This window comes from Haemaphysalis longicornis, unplaced genomic scaffold (assembly GCF_048455015.1).
Source record: "Haemaphysalis longicornis isolate Haplotype H1 unplaced genomic scaffold, Haemaphysalis longicornis Haplotype H1 scaffold_1, whole genome shotgun sequence".
Classification (NCBI taxonomy): domain Eukaryota; kingdom Metazoa; phylum Arthropoda; class Arachnida; order Ixodida; family Ixodidae; genus Haemaphysalis; species Haemaphysalis longicornis.
The window spans coordinates 377,816,326-377,840,678 of record NW_027526203.1 but is presented as its reverse complement, the minus strand read 5'-3'; the positions used below and the strand labels follow the sequence as shown (position 1 = coordinate 377,840,678).

The window sequence follows — 24,353 nt, the reverse complement described above, 5'->3', positions numbered from 1 at the left end:
CAAGGTACCATTAGCAGACGAGACGCAACATAGCAGACGACCAGCAGACGCTCCGATGACGCGATGCGCGCGCTGAAAGCAAAATATCGCTCGGCACGCACAGCGCATGCGTGGTAGTTCACGCTGGGCACGGTAGGCAGCTCTGATAGTACCGGCGGCCACGCGCTCCCGTGTTCACCCTTAGCCAGATCACCACTGTACATTGAGTGGACGGTCCTGTCAAGTTCTTTTCTTCTCCCGCCGAGGTGTGCGTGAAAAAAATCTGCATAGTGACTAAAACTTTCGAAGTTCTGCTTGCGTAATCAATTATTGTGTACCTAAATGTGTATCTCGCACGCTTTTTTTCCTATTGTGCAATGTCTTATGCCTAAGTTTTCATGTCATAATTTTTCTTAGAGTCCAATAGTGTGTTCGTAACATGTATGTGCAATATATGAGTGTGGTGCATGTTTTTTCATGACTTGGAATCAAAGATGTCCTCACATAAATTTTGAATAAAAGAAAACCGAAAAGAATGTTTGTGTAACGCTCCAATTAATATCGCCACAAAGACAACAATTCGACACCAGAAAACGCACTATTACCTGCATGTTTTCTTCGTTCAATTATTAAACGCGTTACTGCACACACATACCAAACGACGGGCGGCGGCCATTCCGAGGCATCGCCGCCGCTCGTCCAACTTTCGCGCCTGGTGCCATTGCCGAGCGGCCCATGAGCAGCGGCCGGCGCGAAAGTTGGGCGAGCGTCGGTTGCTGCGGCCGGCGTCCCGGCCCGGCTGCCGCAGAAAAAAATGACGTCACCAGCGTCTGCGATGTCACCAACCTCCTTTCACCCCTCTCTTCTCGTTCCCATGACGATAAATGCAACGTTTTTCAGACGCCACGTACTACTAGGTGACGATTTGGCGCTGAGGCGCGAATTACGCTGGGACCACGGTGGATGCTACAGAGGCCGCCCCGTGCTTTCACATTCTCCCCCTCGGGGAAATGCGGGGGGCTTTTTTTATTTTAACCTGCGCATGCATCTATAGCCACGATACGCTGATGTTTGCCTCGAAAGCAGCAGCGCCGTTGTCTACATTCTGGTGGTTCGGGGCGTCATTTCTATTGTGAATGATACCGCGCTCATCGCAGCCTCTCGGCGCACTGCCCGAGATACCAACAGCCGGGATTATAACGAGTCGAGCACGGGCACCCACACAAAGGCATCTGGGTAACGTAATGATAACAAAGGCCGAGACGAACCAATAGTTTAGATGGCGCAGATAAAAAGACGTTAGTCGTTGGTATTGAAGCCGACCAACCAAACTGCAGATAATGCAAAAGGCAGGAAGGAACCGACGCATTCATCACGGGCTGTGATTCACGGTCGAGGTAAGGGGGGAAACATAACCGATGAAAACTTCGAGAGGCAGCTACTGCTTCAAGGGACGCTGAAGTGAATTTGTCAAGCTCCCGTCTTTGCTTGCACTGCGTATACTGGCTCAAATTAGCACACTTTTCATCGTTTATACGGTTGACAAGTCGGTAATTATTTTACAAAGCGCTAAAGAAGAAAAACTACCATGCGTGGTTTGCGGCGGCCGCACCAACTAAAGGCTGTGACGACGGGAGGAGACGCACCGTGATTGGACAATTTCCAAGGTTAGCATTCAAACAAGTTTCGGTTTCGGTTCTGTAAAACAACATGCTTGACATCCGACGGCATCGTTGGATGAGCATTTTCGATACCTCAGCAATTGTCGTACCGCGCTTCTGCCATGTTGTCGGCTGTAAAATGCATAAGATAAGCCTCCCAGGACGGCTTGGAATCGTAGCATTCACTAGCCGAGGCCTACGCAGTGCATGAACGCCCTCCGCGTCCCCGCAGACGCTCAAATGCCATGCGCTTTTCCCCGATATTTGGAGCTTGCCTCACTCATGCCTGTATCATAAAAAGCGTATTCGCACCAGGCCAAGGGTCTGTTGATTCTGGCCTGTGCCCGCAAGCAGCCGGTGTTTACGGCAACAGCACGCCAACGAGAACTCGCTAGCGCGCCAGTGGCAGCCTGCGCGCGTTCTGTGAACTAGTTCGTGGATCAGTGAACGTTACGGCCCAAAGAAAGGTGAACTCAGTATAGAAAACATCGGCAGATAACGAAAAAGTCGACTTACTGACCCTCGAGGTTTCGAACTCGTGACTTGCAAAACACATGCAATAACACACCTAGTGCTCCAGACCACTCGGCCACGGGCGAGCGCTGCTGACCATAAAAATATAAGGTATATAATGTATAACCAGTTCACACTTTTATTTAGTTTTAGCATTTCAAGCAGCTTGGGTGACCATTTGTTGAATTGCTCTCGTTCAGTAAGCGTCCCACAAGTTTCCACAATATCTCACGTCTAGCAATTGTATTTCTTAGACGGAAAAGCGTTCGCAGATGCGTAGTCGTGCTGCTGACCGCTGTGCTTGTTTGCCCAGCGCAAAAACGTGCTTCCTGCACGCTAGTTTTACGCTGTACGGTAAAAGTATCAGTTGATTTTATTTCCTTAGTACCTATATTGACTTCGCTGACTCTTCTCCCGCCTTCAAGTGCCCTTATATTTTCCTACTGGCGTCAGTCAGCGAAGCGTCGCATGTGCGCTTGTGCAGCGCTTGTGTGAAGCGACCTTGACTTGGAGCTAGATACAGTGTGCACACTAACAAAGTAAAGAAAGGCACATTCTTCCATTCACAAACGTTTCCTGGCTTTGTTTCAACTGAGCGAACGAATTGCGACGACCCGTCGGTGGCCGGCGGACCAAACGCTGGGCCGACTGACTCTGTCGGAAGGCCGGCGAGCCGTGCAGTAGCTCCTCTCCTCCTGACGTCACACGAAAACGCCACAGAAAATGGGCGAGGGTGCAGAAAAGAGGACAGCATTTTCTAATTGATTTTTCTACCAAACAAATTCGCGTAAACGCGGTCAGAGTGGTCGAAACGGGGCCTAGGGACTCCGGACTACAATTTGCGCTCGTAATCCCGCAATGTTTTCAAATCACTTCAGTGTCCCTTTAAATGCAACGGCTACTAAAAAGGAAACAATGAGCCATGAAACAAAACAGTTGTGCGCTTGGTCGTCAAAGTAACGTGAAAAGTAACTAGTTACTTTTAGGTTAACTCGCGTTCCTTTTGAGAATCGGTAAGGAGTAACGTATTTAGTTACTTTTTTAGCGAGTAACGAGTAACGGTATTTAGTTACTTTTTTGGGTAACGTGTAGATGTCTATTATTTCCTGGTTGGCGCAAGCAAATTTTTTGTTGAAAGTTTTCGTCTTTTTATCTCTGCACGATCACTTTTTCAATCGCATACATCTTTGGGTGCAATTAGCATGCACGAGTGTTGAAAAATCGTCCTCCCTGCTTTTTAGTTTATGGAAACATAAACGCTGTATCACGTCATGTATTTAATTGCAGGCCTGATGGCCCACATGTGCTCACGCATTTCTCAAGCGCCTTTGCTTTAAACACAGCCGATTAAGATCAAATAGAAACGGTTAAGCGCACCTTTACGGATGACAAAACAAAGGCGTACCCCTTTATTAGGTGTACCACTTCACTAGACTAGGAGGCCTCAGGCAAATAACAAAGAGGGTAACGGGAGAGGCATCGCCGGCGAAGATTCGTTTACTTCTTCTTTTTGCTTTTGCTCTTTTTCTTTTTGCTCTTGGACTTCTTCTTCTTGCTGCCTTTCTTCTTGCTCTTGGAGCCCTTCTTGCTCTTGGAGCCCTTCTTGCCCTTGGAGCCCTTCTTGCCCTTGGAGCCCTTCTTCTTGCCCTTGGAGCCCTTCTTCTTGCTCTTGGAGCCCTTTTTCTTGCCCTTGGCGTCCTTCTTGGCGTCCTTCTTGGGCGACTCGCTCGAGTCGGACGTGCGCCCATCCACCTTGACGGGGATGATAAACTCCTTGCCGACGGCTGGCTGCTTCAAGAGGTACTCCTCACCGGGCAGGAACTCGCCGCGGTACACCTCGTGCACCACCCTGCGAGCCAGCCGGTCGTCGCACGCTCCCAGCCGGTCGTCGCGCGACAGCCTGCGGTGGCCGTCCATGGCGGGCGCCATGCCGGCTGCTGCTCCGGGCATCGGCGCTGACATGGCGCCGCCCACCAAGCCAGCCTGCTGCGCGTACTGGGCATTCTGCAGGTAGGACGGCTGTGGTGCGATCATGTAGCTGGCCTGCTGGTGGAACATGAGCGGGTCGTTCTCCAGGAGCCGGTTCATGTGCTGGATCTGCTGGAGCCGCTGGAAGGTCTCGACGTCGCCGGTGGCTAGCAGGTCGCGCTCGTTCCGGATACGGCCGCCGTGGGTTCCGCCGCCGGCTGCAGCGCCGCCACGGCCCATCAAAATGTCCATTTCACTCAAGGTGCCCTTCTTGCCCTTCTTGTCCTTGGAACCTTTTCCCTTTGCCCCCTTGCCTTTCTTGCCGTTTTTGGGCTTCCGCACTCGGCGCCGGGGCTTTAGGCAGCGAAGCTCGTAGCTCACGCACAAGTTAAACATGTAGATCAGGGAATTGGTGACGCTCAGCACCTGCGCAGCGCAACCACACCACCAGTTCATGTCTCGCTGCATGCGTGCACAAACGTACGCACGAAACCTTTCGTGGTCCCCACGACTGCCTCCATTCCTCAGAGGGACGCTGAAGTGAATTGTAAGGATTGTCTAGTTACCGTATCAGGTTGAAGTCTAGAGAGCGCATGCCATGTTCGCAGTTCTTTCCGCCAATTTACACGCATTTTTACTTGAAAAAAGGAAGCGTTCGAGAGCACCGCTTCCCACGCACCATCCTTTCCCTCCGCTTGACGACACACTCGCTAGTCCACCCGGCTAAATTTGCCGGGTCGCTTAACCGGTATAACCTGGCGTGAAAACTGGTATTACCGTTAAATGCGTGTCAATAATTTCTTAAACGCTCACCTAGCATGAAAACACATTGCAAACCGTGTGACCTCGTAACGGTAGTTGGCGCCATGGAGACACATCCGTTCCCACAGGAAAGAAAAGCTTAAGAGAGGCCCCGGTGGCCACCAGCGCATTGGGAGAATTGTGGAGGAAGTCACATGGTTTTTTCACGCTCAGCGGGGGCCTCTGGCAACCGCGTCCTAGCAACGGTGCCGAAGGCCGGCCCACCGAGGCCCTACGTCACTGCGCGGCACAGCCGGAAGCCAATGGTCGGCAGGCGGAGACGAAGCAGACGACAGGGGAGCTAGCGAAGGAGGAGGAGGTGGTGGCGCATGCGCGCACAATGGCAGCAAAAAAGAGCGACGTCCGAACATGGCGTTTCCTAATAAAGGCTTATTTAGTGACACTAGCGTTTCCGGCTTCAGTAGAGGTGACGTCAGGGCCTCTCTCTCCCAAGCTTTTCTTTCCCCCATGCGTTCCCCACATCGGCACAAACCTTACCTTTCTTGTACGCGCCCAACGCATTCTCCTGTTTCGCTTAGAACACTCATTCCAGTGTTTTGAACAACTGCTAAAACTAAAGTGCCTCGGTAGCCTAGGGGTAGTGTCGTGGGCATATATAGCCGGTCGTGGTCGTGAGTTTTGAAGCGAGCGGCTTGGGTTCAAATTCGAGAAACGTGTTATTTTATTCATTGGAAAATGTACTTCAGCTCAATTCTACACTTTTTTTTGTAAATAAGGTGGTTCTGCTTAAGGTGGTTACGTTCTGCATCGCCTGGCTTGTACCACATTTCGTAACGGAATGTAACGGCGCCGCGGCTGCGAACGGCGCATGGCGTTTTCTGCCGCGTATTAGAGATAAACTAAGCAATGGACTTTTGCGAATACGTTTAATAATGAATTATATTGGTTACATTGCGCAATGCTGCTCAAGTAAGACTTCGACAAATTCTCATCAGTGTTCCGGGTGGGTGGGTCTGATTTGCCACAGCTTTTCTATTTAATTTGTAGTGGCAGGAAAAACGTAACGAGATTTGAAAAAAACGAGATTTGAGGTGACCGCTGAGCCAAATCAAACAAAATAAATATTAATTGCAGCTATAACTCTACACCGCGCAGTGGTTTTAGTATCTCTTCTCTTCTGTCGACTAAGTCAGTTTCGGTGCGCAAGTAGAAAGGGACTGCGTGTTCATGGCATTGGATATGCCAACATGAATAAAAACTTACGTCTTCTATTCAATATGCGACCCTGGTCGAGGTCAGGGAGATTGCACTGTTAGTCTCGTTTTGTATACCCAGCACAGCAAATATCAAAACGGCTACATGTGTCATGAAATTGCTTCGGGTAATTTGTGAGGATCCCTCGAAAACCACGGCAATGTGGCATTCAAGATAAATGATCACGTAGCATATTCCTATAATCCTGATAAGTTATGTTACCCTGCCTCGGCCACCAGTTTTAAAAACAAAATCCAACTATGGGATCATAAGGGGCCAGCATAAAACTTTATCGAGGAATAACTAAACCAAAGGGGGACCCAAGGAAAAGCGTAAGTAAACATTCAAAAGTTCCGAAATGGGGTTTTACGCGCCAAAGCTTACAACTGGATGGGCCCTGGGCTACGAGTTTGACGCGTGCCATAGTGGAGGGGGTGTTTAAAGGGGCCATGCAGACAAAACACAAGTTTGGTTCATTCAAAAGATCGCCTATTTATAGTCATACTGACACAACTTTTAACGGTAAAATTCGCTCAAATAAGCTACATAATTAGGAAAAGAGGAAATGGCAATGCGACTCACTAGCTCATTTCCCGCACTAGCTGAGCCTATGACGTAATATGCACAGCCGTGCGATTGGCTGAGCCCTACAAAAGAAAACGCAGGTAAGGCAGAGATAAGCTTGCAGAACAAGCTATTTTCATTTAAATTGTTGTTTACTGAACTTTTGACAATCAGAAATCGCCAATGCGCTGAAGCAAAAGGCCACTGCAATAGTCGCCTGACTAGGTCCCTAGCACCTGACAGCGACAGGAACAGGAGTAGCTATACATGCCTAGATAAATACAAATATGCATACACACTTTAAGCGCAATAAACAGAAATAATACACACTAGAAAGACATAACTGAAGAGAGATACACGCTTTTCTTGCGCAACAAAATTAAAATAAAATTACCGTGAAATGCAATGCATATTCATTTTATAGCAGTGAGACTGGTGGGGTAAACAATGGAAGAAACGAAAGTATACGCAAATATAAAAGCCCCAGTGCGTACTGCTGCTGGTACTGCGCGTACTATGCTTGTTATAGCTGCGCAGCAGTCCGGCGCTTTGGGGCTGTCTCACACGACACTGGCCGATTGGCGTAAGCGACATTGTCTTATGTGACCCTGTTTGTCGACTACCTACCGTAACAAAAACAAGCCAGGTGCAAATACGGTAAAAAGAAACCCGCCCGCATCTTCCCACGGGGGGAACTCGAGTAAATGCGTCGCAGAGTGGTGGGGGTATCGCGTGAATGTTGCGTAATTGGGTATGGTTTGGGAATGCTTAATTGTTATTTCGTCTTTATTATTCTTATTTATTGAATGAAGGAGAAGCGAAGGCAAGGAGTGTAAAGTCTGTCTTTATTGCTTGGTGCCGTCAAGCAAAGCGTCAAGTCAAGCGAAAGCCAAGCAAAGACGCCCTTGACTGAATTCCGAACGCGCGCTCCGCCGCTTATATATACACCGCCCGCGTTCGAGGAAGAGGAGTACGGGTGAGAGACGCGCATGGGCACACTTCCGTAGACAAGCGCGCGAACTTTCCACGCACCCACCACGCCGTTATCACGTGTACACGCCCTGCCGCCGTTACTGTTGAGCGCGACGCAGCGCTCGGGTAGCTACGACGCATGCGCGCACAGACGCGCTCCCCCCGCACCGCCGCAGCTGTTGTTGAGAGCGACGGAGCGCACGGGGTACACGCGCTCCTCCCGCACCGCCGCACCTGTTGTTGAGAGCGAGGAGGGTACGGGGAAGAAACGCGCACCTGCACCTCGACGCGACGCGCATGCGCAGTGAGCGTGTGGACGGCGCCGACAACATCGATGAGTGACATCGCGAGCCTAAGAAATGCTCCGCATTTAAAACAAAGCAAAGGTGGACAGCGACCTTGCGCAGTATGGTGGCGCCATCTAGGAGGACTGCCGGTAAACAAGACGTTCCGGAGTCTGCTGTAGAGTAAAGGACGTACTAACATTCACTTGAATACCTGTCCTTGTTGCGTCATCACGTCGCGAAATTCATGATTTGGTAGAAGAATCACAATTTTAAATTAAATTGATTAATTTCTCAGTGAATAATGCATCGCTTGCTGCCGGACAAGCGCTTTTGAATAAAACAAACTTGTATTTTGTCTGCATGGCCCCTTTAAAGACTACGGTATTATTCAACACGCGCTGAAATCTGGTAAGCACAGGCGTTTTTCTTTCCTCCTAATAGAAAAATTGCTGCCGCAGCTGGAGATCCAACTAGCGGCATTTTTAGCATGCTATTACAGCGAGTACTAAAACATTCGAGGGCAGGTGTGGCTGTGGCTGACCGAATCATATATATTTACCATCGACGGATAAATTTACTAACTAGAACAAGTTACTCGTAAGATTAAACAATATTAAAACTGCATTTTGTATGTCGCGTACATAATGCATCCATTTACCATTGTGAACATTTAGCGAAAAAATAAAAAGTTCAACGAAAATAAAATACGAGTTGGCGTTTTTTTCTGTCTCATTACCTCGACTTTGGATACTTCAATAATACTAGTTCATTTTTCTGTTGAAATTTTAGTCTCTTCCCGTAAAATCCATGAAGAATTCGAAAAAATATCTTGTGTACAGGTTTTGTTTCGCAATCTAAATATACGATTTTGTTCGCAATAATCGGAATTTCTCTTCGTAACGAAACACACGGGCTAGTAAATGAGAAGAGTGATGAAGTGAAAATCACTCATTCTGAACGATAGAACTGTCAGTTGTTTTAGAAAGCTGCAGAATAAGTTTGGTTGAAGCTATGGAAGAAGAGAAAGGCGCCTGTCGGCCGTTATATACGTTACCCCTCCCGCAATGGTCTGCTTGATGTCTCCATGCATGTACTCTTCGAAGATGAAGCCCACGGTGAAAGGGAAATAGGTGATGGTAGCCAAGAGGTAGTTAATGCGATACTGCACCAGAAAACGGGAAGAGCATACACGTGTGCACATCTGAAAACCGCTCGCATAAAGTAAAACTGCCGAAGAAACACAGGCATGCTAAGGCAGTGGCCCCCTGCCCAGCTTTGCCTGGAACTCGGTGTCCACCAGTCCGGCTGGCGTGAGCATCAACCGCCAGTCATGGATTCGCGACGCCGACGGCGAGCAGATCATCTACCGCCTTGCTCCTAGGGCTGACCAAGGGACGCGAAGCACACAATTGCTTCGTGTAAAGAATTCACTTACCCTAAGCGATCGTCAATTTAACTCGTTTCAAAGAGAATTTCTGAGGTAAGCTAGCAGTAGTTTATTGTCGCAAGCCTCTCTTGCACCAACTGCTTTGCATGACAGGGTACTCAGGATGCCGGCTTTCACTGTGAAAGGGAATGTCCTATCCGAACTGCGAATGCAGGGAATTTCTAACTCACTGAGCCTAATGGTATTTTGGCATGTTTACGAAATATTTCAGGCGGCAAGTTGTGGCGTAATGTGTTTCAAATTAGCCGCATTAAACATGAGGTACAACTACTGTGTGCAGCCAGTGGTGTAATAGGGAACGGGGGTGGGGGTAACCGCGTCCCTGTCGCAAGTTCTGCACCAGTTGCGCTTGCGTGGCTTCGACGACTGCTCTTACCACAACGATCTGACGTTCCGCAATGACCGAAAAGAAAAAAACAAAACAAAAACAATCGGTATGTTAGGCACAGCACACACAATATATACCGAAGTTTTGCTTTTACGCACGATAGCCTTTGTTGTGCTACCTAACGCGGCCATTTGAACCAGCCAGAAATGTTACTGGTGAGGCTGGCATTCTCACTAGCAGGTTATTGACCCACTGGGTATTGGGGTGGGTAAGTGAATGCTGGGGGGAAGTGGAATGTCACCAGAAAAATGGGAGCAGGGAAAGTGAGGGCGAGGAGATTAGAGGAAAAAGGGCGTAGCGGGAGGGAAAAAACCATGAAGGAGAGGGCGCGGGCTGCGACTGGAGTGAGGGAACGCAAGGGGGTATGAGGAGTGGAAGGGGATGAATTAGGGCAGGGAGATGGAAGGAGGTGTTTAGCGGGTGGTGGAAGAAGAGGGGGAGAGTGGAATGGCAAGTGAAGGGCAGACAAGAGGGAGAAGGGGACGAGAAACCATAGGTTATGGTTGTGGAGGAAAGAAGCAGGAGTGGATCGTAAGGTGGAGAAGAAAGGGGTGAATGGAAATTGTGCAGGGAGAGGGAGGAGAATGGGCGGTGGTGAGGGGAATGCGAGGGTAGCTATATAAGAAGAGTGGAGCGATAAGAGGTGAAGAGAGGAAGCAGAGAGGATAAAGAGGAGGATAAACATCGAATGAAAGGTAGGGGAGTTGCGGTTGAACGCAATTTAACGGCCTTTATAATGGGGAAGGAGGGCTAGAGAAGATGAGGACCGCGCCCCGACACAGGCAAATCCGAGTGCCGTGGACGCGGCCTCAGCCCTACCGGCCAAGAGGCACTGGTCCTCGAGCGAGGGGTTGCCCAGGATCGGCCTCCAAAGCCCCGAAGGAGAAGCAGGGCGAACGGGGATGGTGGTGGTTGTGGCGGCTTCTGCTTGCGCCTGCCCAGGATTCCTGGTTCCTTGGACAGGTTCGGGAGAGCTTCGGAGGCTGGGACGGACCCGGCCTCGCGGCCTGAAGGGCAACCCCAAAACTGAGTCAGGATGCCCACATTGTCGAGGAGCAGAAAGAGATGCGAGCGGGAGAGCAAAATCGGAAGAGAAAAGTAGACTGTGGCAGAGGTTAGGCAGAAGTGAGAGATTGTTGGGGAAGGTGAGAGGGCATATATCAGTAAAGTGGAAGAAGAGTGACACGCTAGGGCAAGGGTAAGTTGGAAGAATACGATCGGTGGGGACAGGAAAAGAAGAGATGAAAGGAAAAAACTCCCACGTCCCCTCGCGGGAACCCCTGTGTAGATGCGACGCATAGGGGGTTCACGTTGCAGGGTTGGACTGCGGAGGAACGGCGCTGGAACGATGGAGCGGAGCGGCGCAGGCACCGCGTTTTATAGCGCGTATAACGGTGAGGGGACGCGCCGGCGCCAGTGCGTCTGCCGCGGCTATGACGCGACACAATCCACTTTAATCCAATCCAATCCAAATCCAATCCAAACCAAGCCAAGCCAAGCCAATCCAATCCAATCCAATCCAAGCCAAGCCAAGCCAAACCAATCGAATCCAATCCAATGCCCCTCGCCATGGAGGAAAGAAAAGTTTAGGAGGGAGCGTCACGTGACTATCGTGAAGCCTAGTGATAAAAAATAAAAAGGAAAGACTGATGGGAGATGCCCTGCCTCACGTGATAGGCAAGCGGTAGTTCTTTGCGCCTCACGCGGCCGCCCGCCTGCCCGCGCTATGCCAGCTATGCTGCGTCGTTCCGTTTGGTTTCCGGGCCGTCCGGGTATTCGGGTTTCGGCGACGAGTCCCCGTCCGGGCGTTGCGCGCAGCGCTGCCTGCAACCCCAAACCCGTAGCGGGCTGATCGTGCAGGCAAAGTGTTCGGACGGGAGAGACAGAAAACATATTTATTGAGCTCTGGGATCCGTCGAAGTGCGACGCAGTCGAAGTGTCGTGTTCCGCCGCAGTGCAAAAGCGGAGATGTCAGAGTACGACATCCGTGCCTCACATTTTATTTCACAAACACACCTCACTTCCTTGATTCTGGTAATTTTATATTTTCACCTCCCAGGCGTAATTTAGCGTTCGTTACCCATATACCTATCGCACGGATTGAGCAGTACTCGGACAACCAGCCCGCGTTCTGCCTGCGAAAAATGATTTGTTCTTCCCGCGCCCGCACCCAACGTCAGTGGTTCTGCACCTTTTCTTTTCTAATGCACTGAAGGAGACAGCAACGCAAAACAGACATCGTCACGACAATTGTGGCATGTACAACGTGCCACCATGCCGGAGCACCGATAAGGCGAATGTATGCAAATGCGCACGCGAGCGAAACCAAAGCTTCTCGCACAACCTCTCAGCTGATGGGACACTCGTTACAACGCTATGATGTAAAGGAAAGGTGGCGCGATAACTCCCCGCAAAATTGGAAAAGCAATCGTCAAAGCACACCTGGCAAACACCACGCACCCGTAGGCCGCTCCGTGCTTGTGAATGTTTACAGCGGCGCGTTCGAGCAAAGCCGGTCGTGGTTCCAGCGGTAAGCGTCAAATTCGGCTCGCAGCTCGTGAAGGTGCTCCGTGAGCATGGGATCTACGTATCGTGTCGCTTTGAACAGCGACAGTAATTCCACGATACGAGGGTGGGAGCGCAACGCTGGCGAAAAATCGCGTACGGCGCCTTCGGCAACGCCACTCGCCTCCTCCTCCACCGGCAGCCAGCCGGAGCCACTAAATGCTACCGCGGGCCTGAGAGTGGTGCTTTTTCCATAATGCATTGCGCGGGAGGAGCCCGAGGAGAGGAGAATGCGGCGTCAGAGGAGGTTGGCTTGCCAAAGCTGTGCCGCCTGACGTCATGCTCCCTCCTAACATTTTTCTTCCTCCATGCCCCTCGCGAGAGAGTGTTCGCTATCGGAGAGGAGAGGGGGTGAGCGGCGGAGAGCGCAGCTGGCGCGGCGAGGAGAATGGGGGAGGGGTGGACGCCGACAACGCCGGATGGATGCAGGGACAAGGCGAGTGAATGAGAATTCAGAATGAGAATGAAACATTCAGAAGGGCATGGTGACGGCAGGATGGGAGAGGAACAGAGGGGAGGTAAATGGGAGAGAAAGGGGAGGAAAGAGCACGAGGGGTGGCACGAAAAAAGAGGAGGGAGTACCATGTATCAGAGGCGGAAGAAACGTGTCTTGTGGCTGGAAGCAAGCGGATACACGGCCAATTTTTCTGCCACCGCTTCACTGTTTCCCTCTACCCTACAGTTTGACTATTTCGAAACCAAGGGCGTAGGACAAGAAAGGGGGGGGGGATTTTCTGAGTTGTGAATTTCCCCTCCTTTTATCATTTTTTTCGCCCCTGCTATTTACACACTGCACCAACATATTAAATTGAAAAACGAAAATAGGATACGAAAACAACAGGAAGGTTTTGTTTGGCCGCAGGATATCATTCCTTACATTTATTTTTTTGCCCGCGGCGCATCGCACCCCTCCACCACCGAAAAATATTTCTGGCTGCGCTGTCGGAACTATTTAAAGCGGCTGGATCAGTGATAATGTAGAAGCAGAAGCTGCTCTGTGTGCCAATGGCGGACGCGCTAGCTGCACAAGATGTACAGTGGACGACGGTATGGCCAGGTGGCTATCGTGCATAGCCGTGCTTTCGTTTACGTGGGCTTATCTATCTCATACTTTTTCAGCGCATCGCTTCTATCGCCTTCGCTGCCTCTCAATAGTGTTAGAGAATGGACAGGACAAGAACTTCGAACCAATTGTTAACATTGCTTCGAACGGTATAGATGCTCTGCATCACGCTCGTCGAGCTGAACAACACAGTGAACGACGCCAAGCTGAATATGCGTTCTTTGACCGCGAAATAGTGGCTAAACTAATTTTAAAACTGGCCGCTTATCTGCCATCTCCGCTGAAGACGATTCTGCCGTCCCTGCCACGTAACGCCTCCTACTCTCTCGTGGTTCCACCCCTGACGTTCTCCCTCTCGCTCTCTTATTAACCTATCCTCTGTACCTTTCTCTTCTTAACAGCCCCTGACCCTGTCCTCCCCTTTCTCTTCCCCTTACCCCTCGTGCTACACCCCCTCACACTCTCCCTCCTCGGCACCTGCATCTATCCCTTTTCCCCGCCCATCTCTCCATGGCCCTCATATTCTCGCCCTCCTTCCATTATCCTCACCACCCCCATTCTCCTTCCTAGCCCTCCTCCATTCGCTCTACACCTCACATCTCCACCCTCCACCTCTATTTCATCCTTCCCCTCTCCGACCCAGTGCCTTTTATTTTTCTCCTTCTCCCTCTTCTCCTCCCGTCTCTCCCCTATTTCCCTCTCCCTCCTCCCCTACCACTCCCGTTACAATCTTTCCCTCTCCCTCTTCGGATACAGTCATCGCAATCATAATCAACCTGATTGTGTCACTGCAGGATGAAGAACTTTCCCCAAAATTTCCGTTCAGCTCCTTTAAAGGGACACTGAAGTGAATTTGCCAAGCTCCCGTTTTTGCTTGCACTGCGTAGACTGGCTCAAATTAGCACACTTTTCATCGTTCATCCGGTTGACAAATCGGTAATTATTTTACAAAGCGCGAAAGAAGAAAAACTACCATGCGTGGTTTGCGGCGGCCGCACCAACTAAGGCTGTGACGTTGGGAGGAGGGGCGCCGTGATTGGACAATGCCCAAGGTTAGCAATCACACAAGTTTCGGTTTCGGTTTCGGTTCTGTAAAACATAACCAATGGCGTTGTTGGATGGGCATTCTCAATATCTCAGTAATCATCGTACCGCGCTTCTGCCATGTTGTCGGCTGTAAAATGCACAAGATAAGCCTCCCAGGACGGCTTGTAGTCGTAGCATTCACTAGCCGAGACCTACGCAGTGCATGAACGCCCTCCGCGTACCCGCAGACGCCCAAATGTCATGCGCTTTTCCCCCATATTTGGAGCTTGCCTCCCTCATGCCTGTGTCGTAAAAAGCGTGTTCGCACCAGGCCAAGGGTCTGTTCATTCTGGTCCGTGCCCACTGCCTGCAAGCAGTCGGTGCTTATGGCAACAGCACGAACTCGCTAGCTCGCCAGTGCCAGCCTGCGCGCGTTTTGTGAACTAGTTTGTGTAGCCATCAACGTTGCGGCCCAAAAAAAGGTGAACTCAATATAGAAAACATCGGCGGAAAACAAAAAAGTTAACTTACAAAAAAAAGCACGTACCCGCGGGGAGTCGAACTCGTGACTTGCAAAACATTTGCGGTGACATACCTAGCGCCCCAGACCACTGAGCCACGGAGCGGGACGCGGAGGCCTTGCTAATATAGGGTATATATTGTACAACCGGTTTACACTTTTATTTAGTTTTGGCATTTCAAGCAGCTTAGGTGACTATTTGTTGTGCTGCGATCGTGCAGTAAGCGTGGCCCGAGTTTCCACAGTAGCTCACGTCTAGCAATTGCATTTCGTAGACGGAAAAGCGTTCGCAGATGCGTAGTCGTGCTGCTGACCGCTGTGCTTGTTCGCCCAGCGCAAAAAAAGTGCTTCCCGCGCCCTAGTTTTACGCTGTACGGTAAAAATATCAGTTGATTTTATTTCCTTAGTACCTATATTGACTTCGCTGACTCTTCTCCCGCCTTCAAGAGGCCTTATATTTTCCTACTGGCGTACCAGTCAGCGAAGCGTCGCATGTGCGCTTGTGCAGCGCTTGTGTGAAGCGACCTTGACTTGGAGCTAGATACAGTGTACAAACAAACCAAGTAAAGAAAGGCACATTCTTCCATTCACAAACGTGTCCTGGCTTCGTTTCAACTACGCGAACGAATTTCGACCAAGCAATTTTTTTTAACCTCCTTGATTGCGACTACCCGCCGGCGGCCGGCGGACGAAACGCTGGGCCGACTGACTCTGTCTGAAGGCCGGGGAGCCGTGCAGTAGGGCAGCCAATTGCCAGCTCATCCCCTCCTGACGTCACACGAAAACGCCACAGAAAATGGGCGAGCGTAAAGAGAGGAGGACAGCATTTTCGAATTTGTTTTTCTACTAAATAAAATCGCGTAAACGCGCCTAGAGTGGTCGAAACATGGCCTGGGGACCCCGGGCTACAATTTGCGCTAGTAATCCCGCAATGTTTACATATCACTTCAGTGTCCCTTTAAAGGAGAACGAACGAGTGGATGCAGGAAGAAAAAATGGCAGCATCTCCACTCCGTGGGTGATGGCGAGGGCGCGGAGTACGGGGACTCGAAATGACATCCAACTTACGCCCCGAGTGGCATCCGATTCGCGCCCCGACCGTCATTCGATTTGAGCCGTGAGTTGCACCTTGATTATTCCCTAAATGAAACTGCAACTCACGGCTCAAATCGAATTCCGCTTGATTTTCCTTGATGGTGGTATGCGCACAGATGGATGCGGACGGACGGCGTGAGGTCCTAAGGTACTCCGCACCGTTACAGGCGAGGGAGTAAGCCGTTTGACTCTCGGCTACTAACTCACTATCGTAGCCCAATGGGTAAGACGACTGACGCTAACTCTGTCTGGTCTACCAGACACAGGCTCAAATCCTGCCGGTTCCTGTGTGATTTTTGCGATTGTAAATGCTATGCGCAGTAAGGCAGACGGACATTGTGCGGTCCTAAGGTACTCCGCACCTAAAATCAAACTGGGCGGTTACCGTTGTTCAGGAAACAGACGGTACACCAGTGAGGTCAGGATAGTAAATGATTAGCCTGGAGCAGAGAGTGGCCGGTGTAACAAAAAGACTTCCACGGATTTAATTTTTTTTTTTGCGCAAAGTCCTCTTCCCCCGCCCCCCTTTTTTTCCCCCATTTCCTTCTTTCGGCACTATATGTGTTCGGCACTTTACACAATACGTATTAAGTGATCAAGTGGTGACCTCAATTTAGACATAGCACGATAAATTTCTTTTGTTTTTGGGTGGAAGAACGTGGTGTCACTGTTATAGAAACTGGTTTTACCGCCAGCGAAACCATGCGACCGACATTCGTAAAGCGGCACTACAGAAAAATATTTTTTTTTTACCAGTTGAGCGTCGCAGCAGTCCTGCGAGCTACCAACAAAAATGCGGACGCATTCAGACCAGGCAGCTCGGCAAAATTTCGACTGAAATCCGCCATGTGCGGTGTCAAACAGCACATGAACGCGATGTGGCACATGGCAGCGTATATTTAGGCAGATACGTTCGTGCATGTATACGGTAGCATTAAGCTATTGGACAAGAATACGCAGTGCTAAAAAAACGCCCTTGAAAGCAACGGAGGATTGTTCATCTGCTTTTAGACGATGTTCATAATTTAGTATATCTGGATAGCTGCCGGCCAGAACGTCCAACCCCGTATTAATGAAAGAACACGAGATGAGGGAACTTCAACAAAAACTGAAATAACCTTTACACTACCGTCCATCGCCTTGCAGACGAACATGACGGCTGCCGGTGTTACATATGACGGTGTATACTCCTCCCACTCCCTTGTTTTTCTGACGGCGCTCCCTAAATTCGTAACGAGTTTTTTTTTTAAACTATGCGTATGCTAATGTTCGGAATGTGGTTAAGAACACGCACAATTATTTGTGGCGGTTTAGTTTCTTTTTTGCTTTCTTAGTGTATAATTTATTAATAGTTATAAATATTGAGTGAACGGTCGGGATGTGCAAAGTGTCTGTGCTTGTAATGTAGGGACATATACAACCAATCGCGTGCAGCAGTTGCAAATGTATAACACGGTAAGGTTTATTGCTAGTAGTCTGCAGTGCCGCGCAGTTGTCCTACGGGTACATTACCCAGAATTACAGTCTAGAACGAAAAATCTCTTCACCGCCACACCCACAATTAGGTAAAAACCAAGGATCCACTCTTCGCTAATTGCAAACCAACACGTTCCCTCACCCGGTTCGACTTATGTAGTTCCCTAACCAGCATTCACCGCAACGCATGTTCTACGGACAGTCAGGCTCCACTTCTGGTAATGTTGTCAAAACCCGGACTTGCCACCCACCCTTTCCCTAGCCCCAACCTCGAGCAGGGGGAGACTGCTTTGCCTAGCGCACACCTCGCCGACCAGGTCATGCTGACGCAGAGGACAGAACGTGCGAAGACGGCTTTGGCACTTCTGGACTGAGAAATTTCTCCCACAGGTAAATACGCTAAATAAAGCTCTCTCTCTCTCTCTCTCTCTCTCTCTCTCTCTCTCTCTCTCTCTCTCTCTCTCTCTCTCTCTCTCTCTCTCTCTCTCTCTCTCTCTCTCTCTCTCTCTCTCTCTCTCTCTCTCTCTCTCAACACATGTGTAGTCCTTGTCCCTAGCCTTTCCGCGATAGCGGCCCTTGGCTATTGCGGAAAAGCATATCAAAATAAAATTTAGCCCTTCCTCCATCTCACCGGAAGAAAAGTATTAATGTATGCCACAATTTAGGTCGACATACCCCCCCCCCCCCCCTTCCCCATTTTTTAAGTCCTGAATTTGTATAGCTGTGTCGACTTGCCCTTACGCAAATATGCTGTATTAACCTGCGTGGGAAATATATTATGCCCTCCTAATGAAAAGGCAATAACAATTTTGTCGGCCGCTCAAAAAAACTCTCTACGCATGCTATGCAATAACTATTGCGGATGATGCTTCTGAGTGCTGCTAAGCCTTTCTCCTACGATTCCTACGCTCTTAGAAGCGTGGTGGATAAGTAGCCGTGCCAACTTGTACCGACCTCTGGCAGCGGCCGTGAGGCATGATGCCCCGTAAAGTTTCAGCAGCAACGGAGGTCGTTGCTGCTTCGAGTAGAGCGGCTTCGAGTAGCATTTTCGAGTAGAACGGCTTTCGCTTCTGCACGAGTAGTCGAGGAAGTTTCCACGCATACTTTAAACAAATGGTTCCGGCGATTGTCGAGTTGTACAGGTAACCCTTCAGAAAAGAGCGTACTGGGGATTCTGAATAGACTACTCTTCTGACTACGCGCCATCCTGTTCCTCATGTTCACAAACATGACGGGTTTAAAACACTCGGAACAGGGATGGGCAGGCGGAGTACGAGAGTGAGCATTAGGAACGGGATATTGAGAAGAACAAGGACCGCTGGGGATGCAGCAGCGAAATTGTGCGTGGTATTCTCAATCGCGGAAGAAAAGGACACAAACAAGACTGACGGGTGAAGAACGGCCTTTTTCGGAGAAGGGTTGCTGAGAAGTGCCATCCATAGGAGAAAAAAAAAAATCGAAGTTTACCAGCAAATTTACGCCCCGTGCTCCGCTCCTGCTCTTCCTTTTGTAAGAATTACCTTCGTAGGAGTCGTATGAGCGAAAACACAAGCGCAATAGCAGCGCAAGCAATGACACAAGCGCAATGACATTCTTACACGCAATTCTTTCTGCATCGGAATATATCAGCGAGGCTCTACGATTTTCAGTCCCGGACTCACCATAGATTGCCCGAGACGCAATTCGGTTCTCGTTTTCCGCATGTATCTCTACGGGCGAGGATAGTCCTTCAACTGCGCACGGCGAGTCCAGAACTTATAACCCAAGTGCCCCAGCGATAACATCACACGCCAGCGAGAGCGAGAGAGACACAGCGGTCGCCCTGCGCGTACCAGGACAGAGTTGGGCAGGTCCGTGGAGCCCATGATGGTGCACATGAGGAGGAGTGCGGAGGTAAGGACGAACGTGAACACGGTCATGGTCATCAGGAAGGCATCGATGCGAAGTCGGTACAGGCCAGTGCTGACGTCGTAGTGGCCTCCCATCAGAATCAACATCAGCACCAAACCAATAAGCTGCGAGGAGAAGAAAAGCGCACGTGCTCAATTGCGGGATCGAGTGGCTGGCCGCGTGTCCGGCGTGCTGAAAACATTCTTTGAAGTCCGCTCTACATGGTGCGAATTTCGTCTGCGAATTCGCAGCTGCGGCGCCGCTCGTGCGGCAAAACGATCTATTCTCGTTGCTGCGGCAAATTGCCAAATGTTTGGAAGAGTCGAACTTCCCCTGCGAACGCCGTTTGGCATTTTGCAATTTGTCGCAGCAGTGAAAAATAGAAAAACAGATCAGAAATTTTCCTACGAACGCCGCTTGGCATTTGGAAATTTTGTCTCAGCAGTGAAAATGCGAAAATAGATCATCTATTTTCCTATATTCACTGCTGAGACAAAATTTCCAAATGCCAAGCGGCGTTCGCAGGAGAAGTTCGACTCTTCCAAACATTTGGCAATTTGCCACAGCAACGAGAATAGATCGTTTTGCCACACGAGCGGCGCCGCAGCTGCGAATTCGTAAGCTGAATTCTCACCATGTAGAACGGGCTTAAGTCGTACGATTCTTTGTTTTTTCTGTATAATGGAGAGTCAGGAATGTGTCAGCAGCAACTTTATCGTTTTCGAGGCAGCATAAAATAGGCTGCGTTTGTCAGTGCCGGGACGGTACATAGCTTCATCGACTAGTCTCGGTAATGGGACACTCCATGGTCATGTCTTCCTCAACATAACGACGAACAAAACGGGCACGAGAAATTTACAATTCCAGGGCTGGCCCGTTCATCTACAATTGCCTGCTTCATCGTAAGTCGTAATGTCAGGGCATTTTTCCGCATTACGCTCTGCCCGCATTCACTGAACCTCCATGTTTCGCTGCCGTCATAGAGACGCTTGGCAAGCCGCACCTGGCCGCGAGATTGAGAAGGTACGCGCACACGAAGCGGGGCTACGGCCCAGTAAAAAAAAAATGCGGAAACTCCCATCTTGGTGCTGAGGAATATATACGCCGAGCCCTTCAAAGTCGGCTTCACTATTATACACAAATGCTTTGTGGGAAGACATTTTTCTAGGCACCAATATCGGCAGTCCCAGGCGCCAAAGGAGGAAGGCTTCCGTAAGGCCCCATGAGATATTTACTGAGCCCTTCTCAAAAGTCGGCCTTACTACTATACACAACTACTTTGGTAAGAAGACGTCTTTAGGGGCAATATTTTAAAATTGTCTTGTAAAATTGTCTCGTATATTTCCTTGCGCTAGCAGTGACAAAGCTGGCTTTAAATTGATGGGATAAAGGGCGGGAGATGCAGTGGCTCGGTGACACTATCACTTAGGCGCATACGAAGCGGCATTACATTTTGGGTCAAATCGTAGGCTGGGCCGCATCATTCACCGTACCCTTGGTCATATTGATTTGTTGTTATGGGCGTTGTGGCGAAGCCTAACTACGGGGGAGTGCAGCTGCTGTATGCGAGCCACCTCCTGACATTGTCGGCATACTGTTGACGAGCATGGACATGGGGCGATAGTGCTTTTTCTCTGCTCTTGGACACTGAATGCCACTTAAGAACTATATTCGTATTATTTCATCCCTTTGCTTTAAGGATCGCTGGCATAACGGGAAATCTGAGACTGAGAGGGTCCACGGCTGTGCGTGTAACACGACACAGCAAAATTTGTTTCTAATAAGCCAGCACCGCAAGTACGCGTTGGTTGCGTATACATTTCTTTTCAGTGACAGAGGCAACCACCTGTTTATTACTTGACAATGCTTCCCGACTGTGCTCCAGCCAACACTAACTTTATATAGCCCTCATTTCTCTCTCGTGGTTACGATATGCGCTTGCCACTTGTCCAAAACAATTATATTAAACCACCTCTACTGTACAAGCTGAAAACTGCCTCACTGCTAAGCTGTCTAACATTACTTTCAATTTCGTTACATTTATCTTTACACCTGCGTCTGAACTTTCCGAGTGCAGTTTTTGATCTTTGCGGATCATCTACAGACTCACCTATTGCCTAAACAAATTTATGAACAACTTATGAAGACAAGAAAGCTCGGAAAAATTTGCCAAGAAGCAATTGTGAGCAAGTGTATTTAATGCAAAGAAATAAAGAAAATTTAACCTAACCACTTACCTAATGTTAGTAGGGTGTGCACTGCCTACGACTGTTCCCGCCCCATAGGCCTGTGGCGTGGCAATGCTGAAACTAGGGACATAGGTTCGATTCCGGCCGCGGCGGCCGTTATTCTGCTGGAGGCGAAAAACGAAAATGCCCGCGTGTCGCGATTTCGGCGCACGTTAAAGATCCCCAGGCGTGCCTTTTATCCCTGGCGCAGTTTCCGCGCGTAAGTCCCGAAGATTTTAATTTTGTCCCCCACAGCTGCTATCGTAAGCGACTGGTAATGTGAAAGTTACATATGGTGCTCAATGAAGGCTGATTTCTTACGATTTGAATCATTTTAAGGAGTCCTCCAGGACTCCTCACGAAGCCTGTGAAGTAATAGGTCATCTTGTTGCCTTAGCTGTCGACCTGCAACACAAGACATTTAGGCAGGGCTATCAGGATTGCATACTAAGTTCACCAGGAACAAAAATATAGCACCAGAAAAAACAACCACTAATACAATGCGAAAATAGAGTAGTTGCCGGGCGAATTAAGTTAAAAGAAAGCAAAGATAGCGTCTTTCATTTTTGTTCTCGTCCACTCACGCGCAACATGATTTGTAAAAGTATCGCAATTTTCCTTCCAAGTAGTCGCAAAAAGCAACTTCGCTCACAAAAATCAAAGTATGTCTGCACACGCACAGAAAGTTTCGGACTGAGTTACTATAGCCTCAATTCACAAGTTCAATTCGAACAAGAAAATTTATTCGCTTCTGATAATTATTTTGTAACAGAACCTTGCATATGACGATTGCGAATACAAGTCTGTCGCACCTGCTTGTTCGAACTATATTTAGCACCTTCCACGTGCGAAGGAGCATTCAATGCATTTTGCGTATATGTCTCGTAAAACATAACTTTTACCGTTCTCGCGTGCGTCCAAATGATACACAGAACAAAGATGAGACCTCTATATGCATTAACCAGTGTTAAACCAAACATGCAGTAAAAAATTACGAGCAATTCCACTCTGTCACGGTGGATGACCAGGAAAGCTGTGCAAGTACACATCACACACATGTTTACACATCACATGTACAAAGGGAAATGTGCGCGTATTTTTTTTTTTATCATTCCGTAAGGGCAGTGACTACGGCTTTGCAATTACCTGATGAATCTCGGGAGGACTACATTTTTATCCTAGCGGACGAAGGTGGGGCTTTCTGTTTTCTTCCTGTAGGAGATCATGTATTGACGGCAGGAGGGAATTCCACCACCTTTGCCACTTTACTGTGAACTGCCTGATAAGTAAACGTAAATGAAATTAGCCGTAATGACAGTCGTCTTAACGGGTAATTTTCGCATACTTTGTAGCGCGATAGTTTCGATAAAACAAGGGCTATACAGCCGCTTTCTGTGACCGTACTCTTCCCGTAGGTACCCATGTTGTGACAGCAGACGGAAGTTCTGTAACGTTTACAACGTCGCTGCCAACCATTTACGACAAGTAAATGAAACTTGGCGTAATGATATCCTTGCAGATAGAACAACAGTCACAGCCGCTTTCTCCAACCGTACTCTTCACGCAGATGCTCACGTAATGACAGCAGACGAGAATTCCGCAACGTTCATAACTTCGCTGTGAACTAATTATGACAAGCAAAAGTCAATTGGCATATCATTGTTGGTGAGAAAGTTTTGATAAAACACGAATAACAGCTATTTTGTGCAGAGCATTTGCGATAAGTTGGCTTTGCCGCAAAGCATTTTTTGCTTGCGCAGAACAAATATGCATGGAACTCTAGCTATAAAAAGCTTCTCTATAATATATTCGAATCTCAGTAAGTAAAGGCTAAACTTGCACGGCGATGTGACAAATGAAAACACTCGCTTAACATGCCATGTGCGCGCTATTTTGTACGAGACTATAGAAGGAACTCTCTGGCCACCCTGCACGTGATCAGGCTGATTTTTTGCTTCTGCAAAACACGTCAGACAGCATGCCAAACCTCTGTGCACAAATCGCTCGCGCTGCGTCATCTAAATGGAAACTGCTGCCGTAGCGCAAAGCTCCTCGCCCACGGGAGTCAGCACATCGTTTATCCCGCATGCCGGGGAAACAAGCACTGCGCAGAGCCAAACACCGCTGGCGATCAGTGCCGGGCCCGTGTTGACAATGTCCGTGAATGTGCACGGCGGAAAGGAGGCAGGCATTGGGAGCGCAGCCTTACCGAGATTAGCTCCAGGCGGCATCCCGTGGTTGCGGCTCGTTCTGTGCGGTTCATCAAAGGCCGGCATCCCATGTTACCTCCAGGATGACCGAGGCCCAGGAATCTTGCCCCTATAACGATACAACTATGACATGTTTCTTGTCGCTTTGGCCCTGATCAGTGACGCAGAATTCCACTCACGGCGCGTGGCGATGCCCCAAAATCGTGCCGAGCTGGCCGCGTCGTCGTCGTCGTCGTCGTCAGCCATGCCCCGCGCACACTGGCGCCGGCGTCACGGTTGCGAAGATCTGCTCTGTTGTCTATCACCGGGGTTTTGAGTTTCATCACAGAATATGACGTACGCTTGGCTACGAGCAAAAATTCGATTGAGCGATATGTATTACATAAGCAGGCTAAATGTCACCCCCTTGAATCAAATGTTTGCACACATTCTTGTGTTTCCCTTTTTCGATCTCACCTTTATTCGTACAGCTATCTTTTCGGACA

General features: G+C 49.2%; 1 protein-coding gene across 1 annotated transcript; it reads right to left on the bottom strand.

Moving 5' to 3' along the window:
* Positions 1-3,650: 3,650 nt before the first annotated feature.
* On the bottom strand, positions 3,651-24,035 carry LOC144160655 (uncharacterized). The gene is made up of 5 exons (XM_077691878.1): positions 23,868-24,035; positions 21,980-22,063; positions 19,373-19,555; positions 9,015-9,122; positions 3,651-4,547 (listed from the first exon to the last, which is right to left on the bottom strand). The coding sequence occupies exons 2-5, from the start codon at positions 22,040-22,042 to the stop codon at positions 3,651-3,653; spliced, it is 1,251 nt and encodes a 416-aa protein (XP_077548004.1). The 5' UTR covers positions 22,043-22,063; positions 23,868-24,035.
* Positions 24,036-24,353: the final 318 nt, after the last annotated feature.

Bases quoted from the DNA above. Each gene is read 5' to 3' on its own strand.
- LOC144160655 (XM_077691878.1), bottom strand. From the start codon at position 22,042: ATGACCTATTACTTCACAGGCTTCGTGAGGAGTCCTGGAGGACTCCTT. The intron at 19,556-21,979 runs GTAAGAAATCAG...TTCTCCTCGCAG, and splicing joins TCCTTAAAATGATTCAAATC to CTTATTGGTTTGGTGCTGAT. The intron at 4,548-9,014 runs GTAACGTATATA...TGCGCTGCGCAG, and splicing joins AGCAGACCATTGCGGGAGGG to GTGCTGAGCGTCACCAATTC.